This window comes from Pan paniscus, chromosome 1 (genome assembly GCF_029289425.2).
Source record: "Pan paniscus chromosome 1, NHGRI_mPanPan1-v2.0_pri, whole genome shotgun sequence".
Taxonomy (NCBI): domain Eukaryota; kingdom Metazoa; phylum Chordata; class Mammalia; order Primates; family Hominidae; genus Pan; species Pan paniscus.
In genome coordinates, this window is record NC_073249.2 from 105,282,743 (window position 1) to 105,305,220 (window position 22,478).

Consider the following 22,478-nt stretch of genomic DNA (forward strand, 5'->3'; position numbering starts at 1 on the left):
CCATAGGTGTGATTCACGTTCTGTCATTCTCCACTTTAGGAATTTCCAGTATTCCAAATATGAGAAGCTGAGTAAACAAACAACAAACTCAAAACCCTAAAAACCAGGATACGTAAGGGTAGATGTTTGTTGGGTGTGGATTAAAAATGGACTTTTTTTGCCCCAAGCAACAAAGAGGCACCTTAGAAAATAGAGAAGAGACAAGAGGAAGAGAAGCTTTAAGAGATATTTGGTCCAAGGAGGAGACTCTTCAGATGGAAGGTCACATCAGCTAGAAACATTAATATGACTGGATGGGCTCAAACCACTGACTTTTCAGTCAACATCCGACAGCACTAACCTAGTGTTCCAGAGACACTGCTTGTTAAACAGTGAAAGCTGTTGCTCAATTGTGTCATCCATAATTGTCAAATATTGCCATTTAGTAGCACAAGGAAGTATTCTCCGTTGCCAAGCTACAGTACCCATAACTCTTCTGTTTTGTTGAACATTCTTCCCCACCACAAACCCTCTTTAGAAGACTGGGGGCTCCTAAAGCATTGAGGCCGAGAGTCCCATCCTTGTGCATGTTTGGGCATTGACCCAGGGCCAAGTCAGTGGGAGACTCCTCCACGCCTACGCCAGGTCCCCAGGTGACAACTGCAGTCTCTGGATCTGAAGTCATCCACGTTCCCATTCCTAGCTCACCTCACCCATCGTGAAGCCTGGTTAGTATTGCCAGAGACCCGAGTGGGCAGATGCCCACACCAAAGACAGAATCTGCTGAGTGCCCACCTTGCTGATCCCTCCCTCCTTCTAGACAAAGGCTTCATAAGCCAGGGACCTTGGGTTTGCTCACAAGGCAGCCCCTCACCTAGTAGGCATTAGTTCATTATGTATATGTATATGTAGTCCTCAGGTTGTATTCCTTAAATATATATAATTTAAGGATATGTATTATATATATATAAATATATATGTAATTCCTTAAATATATAATTTTAATACAATTTTTTTTTTGAGACGGAGTCTCACTCTGTCTCCCAGGCTGGAGTGCAGTGGCACCATCTTGGCTCACTGCAAGCTCCACCTCCCAGGTTCACGCCATTCTCCTGCCTCAGCCTCCCAAGTATCTGGGACTACAGGCGCCCGCCACCACGCCAGGCTAATTTTTTTTTTTTGTATTTTTAGTAGAGATGGGGTTTCACCATGTTAGCCAGGATGGTCTCGATCTTCTGACCTCATGATCCACCCACCTCGGCCTCTCAAAGTGCTAGGATTACAGGCGTGGACCACCGCGCCTGGCCAAAACAAAGTTTTTAAAAGATTCCTTTAATAAACATTTACAATAACATCAAGAAATATAAACGACCTAGCAAATATGTGAAAGCCAGCCAGACTCTCAATGGCATCCAGAAATATAAACGACATAGAAAAGACATGAAAGCCAGCCAGGCATGGCTTCAAATCCCAGCACTTTGGAAGGCTGTGGCAGGAGGGTTGCTTGATCTCAGAAGCTTGAAACTAGCCTAGGCAACATAGTGAGCCCTCATCTCTACTGAAAATCAGAAAAATTATCCGGGTTTGATGGTGTGAGCCTGTAGTCCCAGGAATCAGTGGATGAGGCCCTAGGATGTCATAGGCCTGAGAATTCCATGCTGCAGTGAGCTGTGATTGTGCCACTGTACTCCAGCCTGGGTGAAAGAGTGAGATCCTATGCAGAAACAAAAGAAGAAAAAAAGAGATATGAAAGCCTATATATTGAAGACTACCAAGTACTGCTTAGAGCAGTTAAAGACCTTTGGAATAGAAAATGTTTCTTCTTGCATTTCAAGATTGCTTTTTTTTGGGGGGGACACACTATTTTTTAGGAATATGAAGTTCTTCTCAGGCATTCTTGTAAAAAAGGCCACTTTTTGATAGGATTGTATTGAATCTGTGGGTTGCTTTGAGTTGTATTTTTATCTTAAACATGTTACAACTTCCAACCCATGGACACAAGATGTCTGTCCATTGATTTAGGTCTTCCTGAATCTCCTCGAGCAATGTTCTGTAGTTGTCTGTGTACAAGTACTGCACCTTCTTGAACAAATTTATTCCCAGGCACATTATTCTTACAAGTGCTATTATAAATGAAATCATTGTGTCAATTTTCTTCTCAGATTGTTCATTGCTAACACAACTGATTGTTTGCTGAAAGTTTGCTGAATTCACTTATTAACTGTAGTAGTGTGTGTATGTGAGTGTGTGTGTGTGTGTGTCTGGCCTCTGTGTGCATGTATGTGTATTTGCATCTGTAGGTATTATTTGGGATTTTCTATGCATAGGATCACACCATCTGCAAATTGAGATCATTTTGTTTTCTGTTCAAAAATACTTTTTCTCATGTTTATTTTTAAAAGATAATTTGGCCAGGTGTAGAATTGTAGGTGACAGTTTTTCTTTTTTTAAGTTCTTTATTGCAAACTTCTTGTTTGTATGAGAAATCTTATGCCATCCTTATATTTAGTGCTCTGTATGTAACATGTTCTTTCCCTTTTTATTCCTTTTAGGATTTCCTTTTTATCACTGGTTTTGATGGATTTGATTAAGATGTTCCTTGGTGAAGTTTTCTTCATGTTTCTTGTTCTTAGAATAATCATATTTCTGTAATATTTGAAGTTTATGGTTTCCATGGAGCTTCTAAATCTTTCATCCAGTATGTTTTAAATATCTTTGTCTCTCTTCTCCACTACACGCCCTTCAGGGATTCCATTTAGCCCTATACTGGGGGGTTTAAAGTTTTGATGCCGATGGTCTTTTTATGTTTTCAAGTCATTTGTTACTGTGTGTTTCATTTATGTTAGTTTCAACTTCTATTCCTTCTAGTTCAATAATCTTCTCTTCTGCAATGTTTAATCCACTGCCTTCTCCCATTTCAGACTGTAAATCATACTTTTTATCTACAGAATTTGATATTTAAAAAATTTTCAACCTCCCCATTTAATTAAAATACAATTATACTAACTGCTCTAATGTCCTTTTCTTCTATTTCCAACATGTCTGTCAATTTCAACTAGATTATTAGATTCTTCATTATGTGTCATGTTTTCCTGCTTCTTTGGCTGCTTGATATTCTCTTATTTTTATTTTCTTTTTTGCGGGGGGATAGAGTTTTGCTCTTGTTGCCCAGGCTGGAGTGCAATGGTGTGATCTCAGCTCACTGCAACCTCCACCTCCCAGGTACACAAGCGATTCTCCTGTCTCAGCCTCCCAAGTAGCTCAGATTACAGGCATGCACCATCATGCCTGGCTAATTTTTTTGTATTTAGTAGAGATGGGGTTTCACCATGTTAGTCAGGCTGGTCATGAACTCCTGACCTCAGGTGATCCATCTGGCTGCTTGATATTCTAAGATTTGATGCTGGAACTTTGGTGTCAATGCTCAAAATGCCCAAAGACACCACTCAACCTCAGTGTCTATGCACACCCAAGCTTTTGCAGCAGGACAGGTAGAGCAGAGATGAGTGTGCTACAACATGCTAGTAGAGGGTACCCCCAATTGTGCTTGGGGATTTCCTATTCCTCATGGAAAAATGTGTCTTCCTTAATTTTTCCCATAAGAACCACCCTACTTCATGCCTGTCTCTCTGTCTAAACAAACACCAGGACAGTCCTCTCACCAGTCTCAACCACCCAATGGATTGACAAAGGTGCAAATATGATTCAGTGGAGAAGGCATTCTCTTGTCAACAAATTGTTTAGAAACAACTTTTTTTTACACAATTTGTTTTTTTTTATCCCCAAAGGAAAAAAATTCACCGGAACCTCAATACTAAATCAAAAACTAACTCAAAATGGATTATGCAACTAAATATAAACTATAAAACTAGAAAAAGTATAGCAGAAAATATAAGACAAAATCTTCATGACAGAGTTAGGCAAAGTGTTCTTTATTATCAATAAACACAAACCATTAAAGAAAACATTGATAAATTCGACTATAAAAATTAAAAGTTTTTGCTCAACAGTATTAAGAGAACAAATATAAGCTGCAGTTTGGGAGAAAAACAGTGGAAATCACCAATATGACAAAGGGCATGTGTGATAGTTACTTGTACTTGTCACTGTGACTGAGCACCAGGGTGCCAGGACATTTGGCCAAACATGATTCTGGTTGTGTTCCAGAGAGTCTTTCAGATACGATTAACATTGGGATGGGCAGACTAAGTGAAGCAGATTGCCCTCCTTAATAGGGGTGGGCCTCATGCAATCAATCAAGGGCCAGGAGAGAATTAAGAGGCCTAATGGGAAACAAATGCTTTCCTGGGTATCCAGCTTTCCTTCCATCTTGGGAATTTCAGCCTCCATAATCTCAGAAGCAAATTCATGTATATATATACACACACATATACATTTCATAGGTATGTGGCTAAGATTGTATTTTTACAAGTTCAGCCATGAGATTGGTGAAGCCAGCCAATGAATAAGGGTGTGTTCTATTATACGATTCAGTCTTCTTTTGTAAACGATTGAAGTTCTGCATTTGAAGTAGGAGGATAGGAGGGAGCAAGTCCACCTAGGATGATAACAGCTGAATTTCTCAACATACACTTCCGAGCCGTAGGGGTCAACTTAGAGACTCAAAAATCTCACCCTTAATCCTGCCCCTAAACACCAGGGCTAGGGAACACTGTGGCCCTCAGGTGATTTTCTTTAGCCAGGTCTGGGAGCCACACGACGGCAGAGGGAGCAGTAAACACTATGCAAATAGAGGCCAGGACAGGAGGGAGGGCCTGTTCATGATAGAACCCAGGTAAAACTATCTTCAGAAAGCGAGTGTGGAGAAACATAGATCATGCCTGAGACCTGGTGGATTAGAGCACTGGCTACTGGGGAATTGAAAGGAAGGGGCTTCACCGTGCAGAGGACCAGAGGTGCCAATCTTGGAAATGCAGAATTGCTGGGAGATGGGGAGGCACGGACCATGGAAGTATCCTCTGGAGACTCATGGTGAAGAGCACAAATGAATGAAGTAACTGGCAGAAATTAGAGGTCCTGGTAGAACAAAATAGAATCCCACAATGAGAACATACACCATGTATGTCCCCCAAGGAAGACAATATCTCCTAAAAACTCCAGAAAAATCATTTTGGGCAAGCACCTTATATCTAGTAATGCGATCCATGTATCGAGACCGTGAGAAAAGATTATTAAACATGCTAAACTCAGCGAGACCTGATTCCCTCATGAGGACTCTGTTAAGGATGAGTACCACTCAGCAAGTGATGACTGTGACATTCACTTTTGAATAGCTCAGGAGCATTAATATATTTCATTGTGGATCTAAACCAAAAACCAAGGTAGGGGCAAGATGATAATCACAGAATGTCACCGGTATATGTTTAGGTTCAAATACTATTATGAGAAGTGGCAGGTAAAGGAGGTAGGAAAAAGAAAACACATCATGTAATTGACTGTTGTATGGAAATATTTGATGCTGAAAGTTATAATTTAAAACTATAAACCAAATATTAGAAGTGTGTCTAGTTCAAAGGGAGGAAAACCATCAAAAACATTTTTAGTGCAATATTGAACATGAGCTATACAACCCTTCCTAAATGCCAAAGGCACACAGACACACACACACACACACACACACACACTCACACTCACGAAGAATACAAATGACTAGAACCAAGAAATGTAAATACATTCTGCTACGTATGGTAAACATAGCCTACAATGTGGAAGAGATTAGAAAATAAACATGGAAATGAAATGTTTTTATTAATTCGCATCAGTACCCACCAAAACCAATCAGCATAATCAAATATTATAACACTGAATGTAAAAAACAATCCAAAAGTCCAGAGTGATAGGCAAAAGGTTTTAATTGTATAGATTAAAATTAGCTTTGGACAAAAATTAAAACTCAGAGAATGTTTTCTTCTTTTTGCAACAGCAGACACTAGTAAAAACAAAGGCACAGTAAAAATTGAGACCCAAAATTTGCAGTGTAGAGATATGAATATAATAATAGACACAGGGAGGATTAATAAATGATAAAATGTTTAGAGGATGATCATTAGAATACAGGATATTTATACTCTTGAAAACCGCTTTCCCAAGTACTTCATTATAAGTAAGGTGTCTCTAAAAGGGACAGATCTCCTAGACCCCTCCTTAACCAAGTAACCAGTCCTGATATCATAACGGTGATGGACAAACTAGACCTTCTCTGCCCACAGATGGGCTGAGGTTGGAAACTCACAGCATTGTCTCTGCAGTGTTCCCAGCAAAACGTTTAGGCTGAATTTAATCATGAAGACATTTTCAGACAACTTCAGAATGTAGATCATTGAGCCAGACAGCTGACCTGTCCTCTATAAACAAGTCCATGTCACCACCATCCATGACAACAACAAAAAGATGAGGAAATATTTGGGGTTCAAAATAACTAAAGAAATGCAGCTACATTATCTTTTTACTTTTTTTGAACCCAAAATATCTCTTCTCCTTTTTGTTGTGTGATTTGTGGTGACATGGACTATGTGAAGGAGACAGGTCAGTTGTCCTGCTCAGTGTTCTACATTCTGCAGTTGTCTGGTGATTACCTCCTATGAAACTCAGGCTAAGCGTTTTCTGCAAGAACATGGCATTGTTCATATTCTGCACCGGCAGAGTCCTGGGTGACATGCTGTCTCCTGCCAGCGGCTCCTGACTCCTGTTCTCTACAGGATGGAATTGAGAGGAGCAGGGCTAAGGCCTCCCAATGCTGTTTGTCCATCTAGCTGTGGTCTTCCTAAGTACTGACACCAATTGGAGGCTGAAGGACTGTGGCTTCTCTAACCAAAGGAGCCTAGCGGGTTAACAATTGTCAAGAGCAGTTGGTGGTTCTGAAATACAATCCTCAGCCAAGGATCCCTCCTGTGTTACAGATGGATCAGCTAAAACAAGCCAACACTGAAGACACAAAGAATGAGGTTAGGTTCATTGAAACCAGGGTAACAACTTTGGATGAGCTAAACACAAAGATGACACTGACCTTGAGCAGGTATAGAAGCTCAGAGACATGCCTGCAAAATGAAACCCCTGAGGAATTTTGTAGCTACCCAGAGATACATGGTTCAAATTAAAATGTCTGACTGATCACTCCCGGCATGTGCTGCAGAGTTATGTGAACGTGTCACACCTAACGTGGGTCCATTGTCTTCAGACTGAGCACAGGTTGCCACTGGCATGCTCTGAGAATAGGAATAGAGCCATGCCCACTGACCCATCCTACGTCTGGGCTTCCAAATGGAACTGTACTTTCATTCAAATCTTCACGTGCCTATAGGTCCTGCCTGCAGGAATGACATCTCTCGGCTTAGTAAGGGCTGCTTATTGTGGGAATATGACTTCCATCTGGAAGACCAGGTGGAGACTTGTCACTGTCAAAGTAAAAAACCTATTGTCCACGTAAAGGGCGAAGCTGATGTGCTGTTCCTCAAATGAGTAAAACACACTTCGGTAGTGCTGGAATGAGTCAGGTAGTTCAAAGTACATTGACGGAGTCGAATAACATCTATCCAGTGAGTCCTGTAAGACTTCAGGCTCTTCCACTTCCATCAGCACGCCGTTGAGCCTGGAAAAGGAGACAAAACTAAAGAAGCAGCCAGGGAAAATCAGACACCACAGAGCCCCACTAGATTTCAGAAGTAACATAAGGAAGTGGTTAGAAAAGAAAAAGGATAGATCCATTAATGAGGTTAAAAAAAAAATTTATTGCCTTTATGTTGGGATAGAACAGGGCCAGGTAGAAAACAATGAAAGAGAAAGAGAGAGAGAGAGAGAGAGAGAGACAGAGACAGAGAGAAAGTGAGCTAGTGAATTGGCCAGGTGACATACTGGTAAGGGAGTAAAAGGACACTCTGAGTTAGTGCCCTCATGACACACAGCAAATTGTGATCATGAAAAGAGTAAGCTCAATAGTTTTCCATAAAATATGCTCAAAATTCGACGCAGTGGCCATGAGAGTACAGCTTTTGAAGTATGGTCAACCTATGGTACGTTAGGAAATGATAAGGGGAGGAAAAAATGGAAACCTAAACATCTACTGCAATGAAAACCAACAGCAATGACAGTAGGAGTAATTCAGCCTTCGTTGAAAACATGACATCAAACACACTCTGGTTTCCCTGAATCTGTTGCCTCCAGGTGTTAACACAGAATTAAGCATCCACAATTGCTGAAAGTTACCTGGGGCATGGTGGGTTTTGATCTTCTTCCCCTTCTTTTCTTCCCCTTCTTCTTTTCTTCTTTGATCTTCTTCCCCTTCTTTTCTTCCCCTTCCCCTTCTTTTCAATTTCTGCAATACATTCAGACATGGACAGACACATTAAGCTGATTCCCCTACACATATAACAATCCACTGTCTAATCCTCACACAGGGACCTCAGGCTCCTCAGCATAAGAATAGGACACTGTGAGAGATATATTTCAGGAGGCCTGAAGGCTGGTCATGATAGAAATTCCTCAGTTTTTCTCCCAGAAACTGTGGGAAAAATGTCCCTATTCTAGTAGATCGTTATCCCAATATCATTTGTCCCAAGTTTGTGCAAACAGTTATGCCATATTTTTCCAATCAATTTAAAGCAAATACCCTCAAATGATTTCTAGGAGAAAAACTGCAATATTTAGCCCTGTCTCATCAAATACTCAGATTGTTCATGGTTGTGAGGACTTTAGACACTGAAATTAGAGTGAAAAAGGAAATCTACAAACCCTTGAGTCAAAATCATAGTTCTCTGAATTTGTCACATCTGCCCAGGTCCAATGTCATGAGAGTAGAATCAGAGTGCCACAGGTATGGCCTGAGACTAAGAAGAGAGCCATGCTCACTGACCCATCCCATGTCTGGGCTTCCAGGTAGAACTAGAGTTTCATTCAACCTACATGTGCCTATAGGTCCTCACTGCAGCAATGACATCTCTCAGCTCAGTAATGGCCACTTGGAGCAGGAATATGATCTTTATATGGAAGACTCAGTGGATCCTTATCACCTTCATAGAAAGGTACTCACCTCCCACGTCAAGAGAAAAGCCAACATGTTTTTCCTCCAATGCATAAAACGAACTTCCATAGGCCTGGCAGGAGTCAGGCTGTTCAAGACAACTGGAAGGAGTTGAATAACATCTATCCACTGAGTCCTGCAAGACTTCAGGCTCTACTACCTCCAGCAGCTCCCTGCTGAGCCTGGAAAAGGAGGAAAAAGTAAAGAATAAGCCAGGGGAAATCAGACACAACAGAGCCCCAACTAGGTTTCATGGGTAGCATAAGGAAGTGGTTAAAAAAGTAAAAGGATAGATCCATTAATGAGGTAACAAATTATTGCCTTCATGTTGGGACAGAACAGGGCCAAATGGAAAAGAATGAAAGAGAAAGACAGATAGACACACACACAGACACACACACACAGAGAGAGAGAACGAGCTCAGTGAATTGTCCAGGTGACACACTGATGAGGGAGTAACAGGACACTCTGAGTTAGTGCCCTCAGGACACACAGCATACAGTGATCATGAAAAGACTGCGCTCAATAATTTTCCATAAAATGTGCTCAAGTTTCCATGCAGTCGCCATGAGAATACAGTTTTTGAAGTCTGGTCCACCTACAGTAGGTTAGTAAATGATAAGGGGAGGAAGAAATGGAAACCTAAATATCTACTGCAATGAAAACCAACAGCAATGTTACTAGGAATAATTCAGGCTTGGTTGAAAAGATGTAATCGATAACATCAGCCCGCTCTGTTTTCCCTGAACCAGGAGTCTCCAGATGTCAACACAGAAGTAGCTGTTCACAATTGCTCAGTTACCTGGGGCATGGTGGGCCTTGGTCTTCTTCCTCTTCTTGGTCCTTTTTAATTCCTGCAATACATTCAGACAGGGACAGACAAAATAAGCCAATTCACCTACACCCATAACAGTCCACTGTCTAATCCCCACACAGGGATCTCAGGCTCCTCAGCATGAGAACAGGACAATGTGAGAGATATTCTTCAGGAGGCCTGAAGGCTGATCACGATAGAGATTCCTTACCATGAGAATACAGCTTTTGAGGTATGGTCAACCTTCACTAGGTTAGTAAATGATAAGGGTAGGAAGAAATGGAAACCTAAACATTTACTCTAATGAGAACCAAAAAGCAATGTAGTAGGCATAATTCAGACTTGTCTGACAAGATAAAATCATTATTTTCAGCATGTACTGTTTTCCCTGGACTTGGCATCTCCAGGTGTCAACATCAAATTAACTGTCCACAATTTCTCAGACTCACCTGGGACCTGTTGCCTCTTGGTCCTCCTTTTTCACTTGATCCCACCGATGTCCTGCAAATAAATTCAGATGGGCCCTCTTACATTAAGCAGTTCTTCCTTGCACACAGAAACATTCCTCTGTCCAATCCTAACACAGGGACATCAGTCTTGTCAGTGTGAGAACAGGAGACTTTGAGAGAAATATTCCAGTAGGCCTGAGGTCAAGTCTTGAGAAAACTGGCTTGGGTTCTTTCATGAGCCTTGGGCAAAGTTCCCCTGTTTTGGAATGTTATCTTCCCTATGTGCTCTGTCCTAGGTTTATGTACACAAATGAGCAATTTTTTCCCCAATAAATTGTAGGCAAATAGTTCTAACACCTCATAGGAGAGATACTTCAATATTAAGCTTTCTCTCATTAAATACCCAGAATTTGACAGTTTATGAGATTGTGGACACAGAGATTTGATGAAGGGGTGCAATGTACCAGCTCTTGAGTCAAAATGAAACTTGGTTCTACACAGAAGCATCAGCTATTATGGCTTTTGTGGGTGAAAAGTCAGCCATTTATCTAGAAAACATACCAGGAACATGATGGACAGATGAGCTAAAACAAGCAAACTTAGAAGACACAGAAAATGGGAATAAATTCAGTGAAACCTGGGTCACACCTTTCACTGAGAGGTAGACAAGGGTGACACTGGCCTTGGGCAGGGAAAGAACCACACAGACATGCTTTGGGAACAAAACTCATAAGGAATTTTGTAGCTGGCAAGAGACATTTAATTCAGATGAGCTGATCTGACAGACAACTCCTGGGCATGTGCTGCATAGTTTGGTGTGAGTTTGCCACACCTGCCTTGAGTTCAATGTCGTGACAGTCAGTCCAGGTTGGCACGGGCATGGCCTGAGACTAGGAAGAGAGCAAAGCTCACTGACCCACCCCATGCCTGTGCTTCAGACTCGACTCCAGAGTGATTGAAATCTACATTGATATATAGGTTCGGCCCACGGTGATGGCAAATCTCAGCCCAACAAGGGGCACAAGGCCCAAAGATTATGGGGTCTACCTGGGCCATGAACTGGAGCTTTATCACCTTCACAATGGAGTACTCACTGCCTATGTCAACAGCCATGCAGACTTGCTGTTCCTCTAATGAGTGAAATGTGCTGCTGTAAGACTGGTACGAGGCCAACATTTCGGGAGGAATTGAGAGAGTCGAATAACCTTCATCCCAGGACTCCTGGGGGACTTCCTCCTCTTCAGACTCCTGCAGATTCCTGATGAGCCAGGCAGGACAGGGATGATAGAAGATTTAACCAACAGACATTAGACAACAAAACCTCCCAGATGATCCGATGGGAGACAGAATGGAGTGGTCACAGAAACCAAAGGCATTTTTCCTTCAAGAGAAATAAAACTATCCTTCTAAATGCAGGGTGGAGGGTGACTGCTCTGGGGACAGAGCAAAAATGGGCAGCATGTGCTCAGTACACTTGCCATGGATGAGCCAACTCAGGGCACCCAGACTCTCCCTGTAAACTACCATCATGACTTGCAGCACAGAGAACTGACACAGGGCTTCAACTACTTTGCATAAATTGGGTTGAATTTTACATGCAGCATTCAAGTGAAGAGAGTTCTTGACGCAGTGCAGACACAGATCTTGTGTATTAAGGGCCCCATTTTCCCAATATTTTGATATAATATATTTACTTTTTCAATTTCTTTTCTTGCAAAAATACTAGCCAACATACTACCAACAAATAGGAAGAAAGCATATATACACCTCTCCCTGGATTTAAACACATGGGAGAGAATAGGCAACACCAAGAAATCCCTGTTTGAGGGTCTGGAGTGGACTTCCAGCAAACTCCAACAGACCTGAAGCTGAGGGACCTGACTGTTAGAAGGAAAACTAACACACAGAAAGGAATAGCATCAACATCAACAAAAAAGACATCCACCCCAAAACCCCATCTGTAGGTCGCCATCATCAAAGACCAAGGGTAGATAAAACCACAAAGGTGGGGAGAAACCAGAGCACAAAAGCTGAAAATTCCAAAAACCTGACATCCCTTCTCCTCCAAAGGATCGCAGCTCCTCGCCAGCAATGGAACAAAGCAGGATGGAGAATGACTTTGATGAGCTGACAGAAGTAGGCTTCAGAAAGTCGGTAATAACAAACTTCTCTGAGCTAAAGGAGGATGTGCGAACTCATCTCAAGGAAGCTAAAAACCTTGAAAAAAGATTAGACGAATGGCTAACCAGAATGAACAGTGTAGAGAACACCTTAAATGACCTGATGGAGCTGAAAACCATGGCATGAGAACTACATGATGCATGCACAAGCTTCAGTAGCCAATTCGATCAAGTGCAAGAAACGGTATCAGTGATTCAAGATCAAATTAGTGAAATGAAGCGAGAAGAGAAGTTTAGAGAAAAAAGAGTAAAAAGAAATGAACAAGCCTCCAATAAATACGGGACTATGTGGAAAGACCAAATCTACGTTTGATTGGTGTACTGAAAGTGACGGGGAGAATGGAACCAAGCTGGGAAACATTCTTCAGGATATTATCCAGAAGGACTTCCCCAACCTAGCAAGGAAGGCCAACATTCAAATTCAGGAAACACAGAGAACACCATAAAGATACTCCTCGAGAAGAGCAACCCCAAAACACGTAATTGTCAGATTCACCAAGGTTGAAATGAAGGAAAAAATGCTAAGGGCAGCCAGAGAGAAAGATCGGATTACCCACAAAGGGAAGCCCATCAGACTAGCAGCAGATCTCTTGGCACAAACCCTACAAGCCAGAAGAGAGTGGGAGCAATATTCAATTTTCTTTTTTTTTCCATATGTATAGTTTTCCTTTATTATTTTTTGTGTGTATCTATATATATATATATTTTTTAATATTTTAAGTCTTAGGGTACATGTGCACAACGTGCAGGTTAGTTACATATGTATACATGTCCACATTGGTGTGCTTCACCCATTAACTCATCATTTAACATTAGGTATATTCTCCTAATGCTACCCCTCCCTCCCTCCCCCCACCCTACAACAGGCCCCAGTGTGTGATATTCCCCTTTCTGTGTCCATGTGTTCTCATTGTTCAATTCCCACCTGTGAGTAAGCACATGCGGTATTTGGTTTTTTGTCTTTGCAATAGTTTGCTGAGAATGATGGTTTCCAGCTTCATCCATGCCCCTACAAAGGACATGAACTCATCATTTTTTATAGCTGCATAGTATTCCATGGTGTATATGTGCCACATTTTCTTAATCCAGTCTATCATTGCTGGATATTTGGCTTGGTTCCAAGTCTTTGCTATTGTGAATAGTGCCGCATTAAACATATGTGTGCATGTGTCTTTACAGCAGCATGATTTATAATCCTTTGGGTATACACCCAGTAATGGGATGGCTGGGTCAAATGGTATTTCTAGTTCTAGATCCCTGAGGAATTGCCACACTGCCTTCCACAATCGTTGAACTAGTTTACACTCCCAAAAACAGTGTAAAAGTTTTCCTATTTCTCCACATCCTCTCCAGCATCTTCAACATTCTTAAAGAAAAGAATTTTCAACCCAGAATTTCATATCCAGCCAAACAAAGCTTCATAAGTGAAGGAGAAATAAATCCTTTACAGAGAAGCAAATGCTGAGAGATTTTGTCACCACCAGGCCTGCCTTACAAGAGCTCCTAAAGGAAGCACTAAACATGGAAAGGAACAACCGGCCACTGCAAACACATGCCAAACTGTAAAGACCATTGACGCTAGGAAGAAACTGCATCAACTAACGGGCGAAATAACCAGCTAACATCATAACGACAGGATCAAATTCACACATAACTATATTAACCTTAAATGTAAATGGGCTAAATGCCCCAGTTAAAAAAACACAGAATGGCAAATTGGATAAAGAGTCAAGACCCATCAGTGTGCTCTACTCAGGAAACTCATCTCACATGCAGAGACACACATAGGCTCAAAATAAAGGGATGGAGGAAGATCTACCAAGCAAATGGAAAACAAAAAAAGGCAGGGGTTGCAATCCTAGTCTCTGAAAAAACAGACTTTAAACCAACAAAGATCAAAAGAGACAAAGAAGGCCACTACATAATGGTAAAGGGATCAATTCAACAAGAAGAGTTAACTATCCTAAATATATATGCACCCTATACAGGAGCACCCAGATTCATAAAGCAAGTCCTGAGAGACCTACAAAGAGATTTAGACTCCACACAATCATCATGGGAGACTTTAACACCCCACTGTCAATATTAGACAGATCAATGAGACAGAAGCTTAACAAGGATATCCAGGACTTGAACTCAGCTCTCCACCAAGCAGACCTAAAAGACATCTACAGAACTCTCCACCCCAAATCAACAGAATATACATTCTTCTCAGCACCACATCACACTTACGCCAAAATTGACCACATAGTTGGAGGTAAAGCACTCGTCAGCAAATGTAAAAGAATGGAAATCAGAACAAACTGTCAGACCACAGTGCAATCACATTAGAACTCAGGATTAAGAAACTCACTCAAAACCGCACAACTACATGGAAACTGAACAACCTGCTCCTGACTGACTACTGGGAAAATAACAAAATGAAGGCAGAAATAAAGATGTTCTTTGAAACCAATGAGAACAAAGACACAACATACCAGAATCTCTGGGACACATTTAAAGCAATGTGTAGAGGGAAAATTATAGCACTAAATGCCCACAAGAGAAAGCAGAAAAGATCTAAAATTGACACCCTAACATCACAATTAAAATAACTAGAGAAGCAAAGCAAACAAATTCAAAAGCTAGCAGAAGACAAGAAGTAACTAAGATCAGAGCAGAACTAAAGGAGATAGAGACACAAAAAACCCTTCAAAAAAATCAATGAATCCAGGGCTGGTTTTTTCAAAAGATCAACAAGAAAACCCTGTTTGGCTAGTTCACGTGGCTCATCTGATGGCAAGTTCCTATCTTGAGAGGACTATGAAATTAAAACCAATACAAGTGCCACAAATAACATACAACATTGTAAATCAGCACAATTTGTAGCTGGGTGAATGGAAGAAATAGTTCTATTCATCACTTCCTCATTTTCCCTAAATCTACAATCTCCAGATGTCACTACTGAATTAACAGCCAACAATTCCACAACATTACCTGGGAGACACTGGCCCTTTTTCTTCCTCTTCCTCATCATCACTTTCATTTTCTGTAAATAAATTCAGAGAAGCAGGTCACATTAAGCAATTCATACTTCACATATGAACAAATCACTGTCCAGTCATAGCACAAGGACATAACTATTCTCAGTGCAAGAATAAGGATTCTGACAGGAATATTCTAGGGTGTCCTAGATTAACTTTGGTGAGAATTAGATGACCCTGCTTTCCAGACCCACAGGCCAAAATCTCCCTCTACGTGTAGACCATAATGCCATATTCCCTGCCTGAGTCAAAGTTAAACAAAATTTTTTCCCCAAAAAAATCTCCAAAAATTGGTCAAACAATTTTCTAAGAGTGTTGCTGCAATACGGACTTATATCACCAGGTAACACGGACATTAAATGTTTACAGGCATCTATACATGAAACACGACTGATAGATAAATTTGAACAACTCTTGCTTTAAAAAGAATCTGTGATTTGGGAGGCCAAGACAGGTGAATCATTTGAGGTCATGAGTTCAGGACTACCCTGGCCAATATGGGGAAACCCTGTCTCTACTAAAAATACAAAAATTAGCCAGATGTGATGTTGTGTACCTGTGGTCCCAGCAACTCAGGAGGCTGAGGCAGGAGAATCACTTGAATCTGGGAGGCAGAGGTTGCACCAAGCCAAGATGGTGCCACTGCACTCCAGCCTGGGTGACAGAGCAAGACTCCATCGCAAAAAAAAAAAAAAAAAAAATCCACGATGCTACAAAGAAACATTGGATCAGCCATTGCATTGACAGGGTGGAAAACCAGGGTCCAGCCTTGCTTTATGGAAATATATCAGCAAAGTAAAGAAGAAAAGTTTCCATCCTGATTTCAGGTGACTGTGCAGCTAAGCAAGCTGACTTAAAGGAGATCCAGATGAAAGCTGAGAGCAGTGAAGCCTGGGGAACAATATTTCCAAATACAAAGGCAAGGCTACCAGCTTCCTTAAACAGGCATAGAAACTCCATGGACATTGTTCAGGGACAGATGACTTAATCACAGATGACAAGAGATACTGAATCGAAGCTAGGAGGCCTGACAGATACTGCCGGTGCACCTCCTGCACTCAGGTGACTATGAGATTGTCACACTTGCCTGGGGTTGAGTAACTTGATACTGGGGACTGGCAGACAAAGGCATGACATTAGCTGAGAAGGACAAAAAAACTCCCTGGTATCTGTTTAGAAACCCATCATAGTTTTTTATTCAAATGAATTTGTGTTTATAGAGCCTGTCTTCAGAGTTTATCTTCCTCAGCCTAGAGAGAGGTATGAGACACAAGGAAAACAGAGGCTACCTGGAATAATGTGTACAGCATCCTCCCATTCAACATGAGAGGATGAGCCAATGAGAGTTGAGTCGACTTTGTCTTCCTCAAATGTGATTTTGGTTTTCCTATGTGGCTGGTTAGAGTCATAAGGTCCATGGCTATTTGAACAAGTGATGGCACATTCCTCCAGTGAGTCCTCAGGGACTTCCTTTTCTTCAGCCTTCTGCATCTCCCTGATGAGCCAGGTGGGACAGAGATGACAGAAGATTAAACACAGAGGGATTGGACCCCAGGGAGTCCTAGCTGGTTTTGACAGGCGGCATTAAGAGAGTGGTCCCAGAAAGCAAAATGGAGGTTCCCATTAAGAGGGAACATGCAATCCTCTTCTCTCTGCAACAGAGCATGGCTGCCATGGGAACCAGAGAGGAAGAGAGCAGCTGCTGTTCATTGCACTGGACAGATAGGAGCTGAGGAGGATGAAGACTCAGCTATCCCTGTACGGTGCAGACATGACACTCGGCACACATAGAGAAACATGACAGCTGTCACACCCTGTGTCTAAGCTGGGTTATATTTCACATACTGTGGCCAAGCGAATGCGGGTTTTTGGCCCATCATAGATGCCAGAGAGGGTGTGCCTCCTAGATATTCCTCATATGTTACCATCCATTAATTGTTCCTGAGTATTCAGTGTTACCTGGGGGCAGATGATTTCTGCACTTTCTCAGCCACCTCAACTTGAACATCTTCATCGTCATCGTTCTCATTTTCTGTAAATACAGAAGTGTTCATTCAGATATTTCCCACTTCACAGTCTGCAAGCACAGTCAGCCCAATGTGCAACAGAGACATGAACATCTAGGCATGGGTCACCGTTCCACTGAAAACTCTCATGTTTTATCTTTAACAGAATGCCCCGGCATGGTTTCCTGATCCATCGGGCAATGCATTTCTGATCTGGAGGGCCACCATCAAGATGTGGCCAAATATTGAAAAGACCTTTTGCTTCCCATATCACTGGAGGCTTGTGCAGCCTCTCTCTGGACGTTGGCAGCTGTCTCCCCAATCCTGCCAGATCTGATTCCCAGGCACAGGCTTGGTGTCCTGTCACAGTTTGCATTTCAAACCTCATTCTTTCTCTTAGAAGCAGACAAACTTGTCCCACAGTCCTCTATGCATCAGAAGATTTCAAGCCTCCAAGTGGCTTCTGCTGTGTTATTCAGGGACATTCTATCCATGGGGAGTGATCCAGTCTGAAGCACTTCCTACCACAAAACGCCCCCACATAAAGTGCCTTCTCCAACACCACACGGCGAGGGGCTTCATCTCATTTTGGAAATCAGTTGTAAGTGTTCCCACATTTGAATGCTTCAGACCCTTGCAAGAGACAATTTTTCTGCCATGGAGAGAGAGAAACTCAGGAAGGACAAGTCATTCACTCTCTGACAGTTACTAAGAACATTGCCGAAAAGACAGCCTGGGAACCTTCATTCTTAGTCCAGAGCTCTTTTCACTCTAACAAGCCTGCTCCCATCGCAGCCTCCTTCCTGTCCTTTAAAACTAGACAGATGCTGCCTCTTGCTCCAAAGACCACCTTCCATCAAGGAAGGAGGGACACTTGCAATACTGTGACCTCCAAACACATGGGTTTCCCATGTCTGTACTTACCCAGGAAGTCCTGGTCATGTCATGGCCACATAGGTGTAGCAGAAAAAAACCCCACTGATACAACTGTCATTGTGAAAGTATGGAGGTCTGGAGCCTCTCATAAGCCTGGGGTTTTGGGTCATCAGGGCCTATGGCCACCTTACCTGGGCTGAGCTTTTGGACAAGTTGCTGTGCCAGTCTACACCCCTCAGCCAGCTGTTCTTGGAGGTCCTGCCCCTGGGACTTGTCCGGCTCATCCGGAGTGAGGAGGGCCTGGAGATGCTCATTCAATGAGCAGGCGGCATCTCTCCCTTCCCGTAACTTCTCCTTTAACTGTGTCAGCTCTCGTTCCTGAGAGTGAACCAGGACTTTATATTGCCTAAGGTGAGACGGTAGAGAAAATTTAAGAGTAGAAAGGGCTGAGTGATCCATTCAAATACTGCAACAGAGACTTCTGAGACAATGACCTCAAGGAGACCTTAAAGCAGAAGGTCAGCACATGTTGAAAGGAATGTCTGTGGCCAAGAGAAAGAATAGAAAATGGTTTACAGGCTTCCTCTGTATCAGAGAGGGCTCCTGCAAGATCCTCGATGATGTTCCACTCATCTTTCCCTTCTGTAAACAAAAGTAGGTGTCTTCCTAATTCCATTTCAAAAAGACATCCTTTCAGTTCCTCACTCTGGCCATGGACATTTCCATGTGAAAATACACATAGTGCATCTTGCGGCCACTAGATACAAAGCCATGTACAGAAATGAGGCCAGATGCAGATGGGGCGAATTGAAAAGACGAAAGAAGAAAAGAATGACAGGGTTGAGAAGGCAACATTGATTGAGTGAAAGAATGAGAAGCCGCAGTCAGTCAGGAGGTGATTCTCACTCAGGGTAAGTGGGGTGGTGACGGCACACCATTTTGAGTATACCGAATGCTGCTGTGTGGTTCACACTCCTTTGGTTAATTTTGTGTTATGTAAATTTCACATCAACAATTACTTGTTTGAAAAAGAGAAAACAAGGCTCTGAGAAACAACTGCAACCCATACATTTTTATTATACTTCTTCTCTGCTTGATAAATACTTGTGTGTTGCGAGCCTGCCATGGCAATTCCTGCCCTTCCCCTGGCCCAGCTTCGTTCTTACTTCTCCCCACCGAGCTGTTGTACTTCAGAGATTTACACACCTGCCCCCCTGCCTGCCTCCATGGGGTCCCCTCACCTGAGCTCCTCAGCTTGCTTGAGCTGCTCCGCAAGCTTCTCCTCCTTGAACTGTCGTCGCTCATTCCTCAGCATAGATTTTATGAGGTCTTTGCACTCTTCATATTCTGAGAAAAGACAGACACGCCTGCCTCAGTGGAAGGCTGGACATGCTGCTGTGGTCATTGCCTACAGGGCAGGAGCCAGGTCCATCCCAAGGACAAAACTCTCCCCAGTACCAGGGTCTAGACAGGGATTTCCACATCTTTACTCTTCAGTCTCCTGACTTTCTGGCATCTGATCCTCCAAAATTTAGAGATGAAGAAAGAGAACCTCAAGGGCACATCAAGGAAGTTGACAAGATGATTCAACCACAACGAAGTGGAGTCAGAATTCACAGTCCCTGAGGTCTGACTCTGAATGCGGGGCCACTTTCCCAAGGCTTGCAGCCTCTCCTCTAAAACACTGCACTGGGGCATGAAGTAGTGATTTCTTGTACAATCGGGAAGGCCCCTAGGACTATGGGACTGATGGTTTCCCTTTTACTGGGAATTTCAAGGACAAGTATGCAAAAGATTTTTTTAAATCTTTGATTTTTAAATCATATCTTCAGTTATGATTTTAAGAATCATATCTGAAGCATAAAGTGTGACACATAACACCTTAAGGCCATGAAGGAAATATGCCCAAATGCTAATAAAATTCGTGTTAATTTAGAAACAGCAGAATGAAGAACTAATAGATAGTGTTTACTCTGTGCCAATAAATGTTCTAGGAGATTGACAAGAAATAGCTCATGTAATTCACTGCAGCAATTTACAGAGGTAGGTATTATTGTAGTACCCTCTGAACAGGTGAGGAAACTGAGGGACAGACACGACAAGCAACTTGGATGGAGCCCAGGAGACAGGCCCACGGTCCCTGCTCTGTACACTGCACTGCTGTCTCCACACATTCTCGGGTGCGATCTTTCTTCCTCTTTAGCAACAAGACTCTGTGTCCCAGGAAGCAGGACTTCACTCTCACCAAGCTACTGCTTTTTATTCTTATTTTTATTTATCATTATTATTATTATTATTTTTAACAGTCTTGCCCTGTCACCCAGGCAGGAGTGCAATGGCAAAATCTTGGCTTACTGCAACCTCAGCCTCCTGGGTTCAAAGGATTCTCCTGCCTCAGCCCCCTGAGCAGGGGTGATTACAGTCACCTGCCACCACGCCCATCTACTTTTTGTATTTTTAGTGGAGATGGGGTTTCTCCATGTTGCCCAGGCTGGTCTCAAACTCCTGACCTCATGATCTGCCCGCCTCAGCCTCCCAAAGTGCTGGGATTACAGGAGTGAGCCACCATGCACGGCCCCTACTCCCTGCTCTTGATGCTGTCACTTATAGACAGCACAGGTTCTATTAGGAGTAGACTCCTCTTGAAGCCCCTCAGAGCAGGTACTGGCTACTATCACCAAGTTTCCCTCAGAGTCACTAGAACAGAGCTTTGCCTGTTGGGCCTCAACAGAAACTTGAACTGAATAAAAAGTTCACTAGTCTCAGACATTTAGAACAACAGACTAGATGTTATTTGTCTGCAGGATCTTATATGGTACAGAGAGGATTCTTGAAAACATGATTGAGCCTCTTGGAGAAAACAGGTCATTCTGTGCCTGTGTCAGAAATCAATAAATGGCAGTTTAACTCTAGTCCCACCCCCACCTGATTGCAAACATGGAAAGTTGCTAAATACTTTGGTACCTCTGTCTTCCAACTTTAACAAAATGTTAAAATACCCATTTCTGTCTTCCTAGAAGTACAGGAAGGATGAAATTATTTTTGATGGAGAGAGCATTTAGTGTCTCAGAGAGAAGACAGGACATCATTCATCACTTTCATGATGGTGAGCCTATAGATCTTACTGTATTTCTTCTGTCCGTTGGCCAGGAAGCCGGCCAGTTGAATTACAAAACATTTCTCTTGGAGGCTTCTGAACTGCTGTTTCTTCTCTGCCAGCTGGGGGTGCAATTTCTCATTGATTTCTAGAATGTTCATCTCTGCCTACTCCCTGGACAAAGGGCCAGCTGATACCACCATGCTGACGTTTGTGGAAGAAGAGGTGGGGCCAGGGACTGGGGAGAAGAAAGGCAAACACATGATGGGTTAAAAACTGGTGAAATCAAATAGGTTTAATCAGGACTGAGGGATGTCAGTTACTGAAATTCTTAACTTACTGTTGTGAAAAATGTGATCACTCCCCACAGCACTTTAGGATCCTTCACCACAAAAACAAGGTTCGAGGTGCCTGAACACAGAGCTGAAAGCACTGCCAGTAGCTCAGTCTCTGATAAGAGTGAGGTAGAATGTGGCCAGCGTGCCAGCTAACCGTCTGCAGTTGCCATAACAGAATTAGAAGGTGGGGGTGTCACGGAATCTTAGGAGCCCTGCATTCGAATTGCCCAGGCTTTGCTGAAACATAGGCACCCTAGTCTCACCTCAGGGTCACCACCAATGGGGATCATTCCTTCAGCATTCACTCTCAGTATTCGTGTACCCTTGTGACAATGCCACAGACCCGTGTCTTTCCCAATACATCTAAGCATATTCCTCACTGTTTATCTCTTGTCTGTACAACATCATCAAGGCAGAAACAGTTTCCCAACAGGTTATATTTTCTTAATGGTAGTCATGAAGTCACCCCACCTGCTCTCAGTTAAAACAGAGCTTAAGGCTTTTCCACAGGTGTAAGATATCGAACTTTTAGCCTGCCCTGATATCCTCCGGGTCTTCTGCAGTTTTTTCTGTATCCACTAGAAAGTGAATGAATAATTCATTTTTTAAAAAATGTTTTCTTTCCTGTCTCAGTATTCTTGCTGCTGCATCCCATTGTTAGACTGATTTCTTCTTTCTT

The 22,478-nt window shown here is 42.5% G+C and overlaps 2 protein-coding genes and 1 long non-coding RNA gene across 3 annotated transcripts in view; 1 reads left to right on the forward strand and 2 right to left on the reverse strand.

The window, feature by feature from the left end:
* Nucleotides 1–5,834: 5,834 nt before the first annotated feature.
* Nucleotides 5,835–21,622, reverse strand: LOC117974399 (neuroblastoma breakpoint family member 15-like). Its single transcript, XM_055102158.2, has 11 exons — nucleotides 21,490–21,622; nucleotides 19,606–19,711; nucleotides 18,556–18,770; nucleotides 17,442–17,514; nucleotides 16,772–16,977; nucleotides 15,436–15,487; nucleotides 11,374–11,537; nucleotides 10,280–10,331; nucleotides 9,026–9,198; nucleotides 8,203–8,311; nucleotides 5,835–7,588 (listed from the first exon to the last, which is right to left on the reverse strand). The coding sequence occupies exons 1-11, from the start codon at nucleotides 21,620–21,622 to the stop codon at nucleotides 7,345–7,347; spliced, it is 1,527 nt and encodes a 508-aa protein (XP_054958133.2). The 3' UTR covers nucleotides 5,835–7,344.
* Nucleotides 18,971–21,760, forward strand: LOC134730765 (uncharacterized). The gene is made up of 2 exons (XR_010112721.1): nucleotides 18,971–19,275; nucleotides 21,382–21,760. It is a non-coding gene; the product is annotated as an uncharacterized LOC134730765 (long non-coding RNA).
* LOC117978935 (notch homolog 2 N-terminal-like protein R) overlaps nucleotides 21,565–22,478 on the reverse strand; it is an 84,808-nt gene continuing 83,894 nt past the window's right edge. The window contains exon 5 of the mRNA XM_063606128.1: nucleotides 21,565–21,699. Coding sequence (XP_063462198.1) covers nucleotides 21,629–21,699 — 71 coding nt within the window. The 3' untranslated portion in view covers nucleotides 21,565–21,628. The remainder of the gene's footprint in view (nucleotides 21,700–22,478) is intronic.

What these genes read in the sequence shown, in the direction of transcription:
- LOC117974399 (XM_055102158.2), bottom strand. Translation starts at nt 21,622, where the DNA reads ATGAACATTCTAGAAATCAATGAGAAATTGCACCCCCAGCTGGCAGAG. An exon ending in CTTTTCTCTTGACGTGGGAG is followed by an intron (nt 8,312 to 9,025) that starts GTGAGTACCTTT and finishes AATGTATTGCAG; the next exon opens with AAATTGAAAAGAAGGGGAAG. An exon ending in CAAAACCCACCATGCCCCAG is followed by an intron (nt 7,589 to 8,202) that starts GTAACTTTCAGC and finishes CTCCTTTTCCAG; the next exon opens with GCTCAACGGCGTGCTGATGG.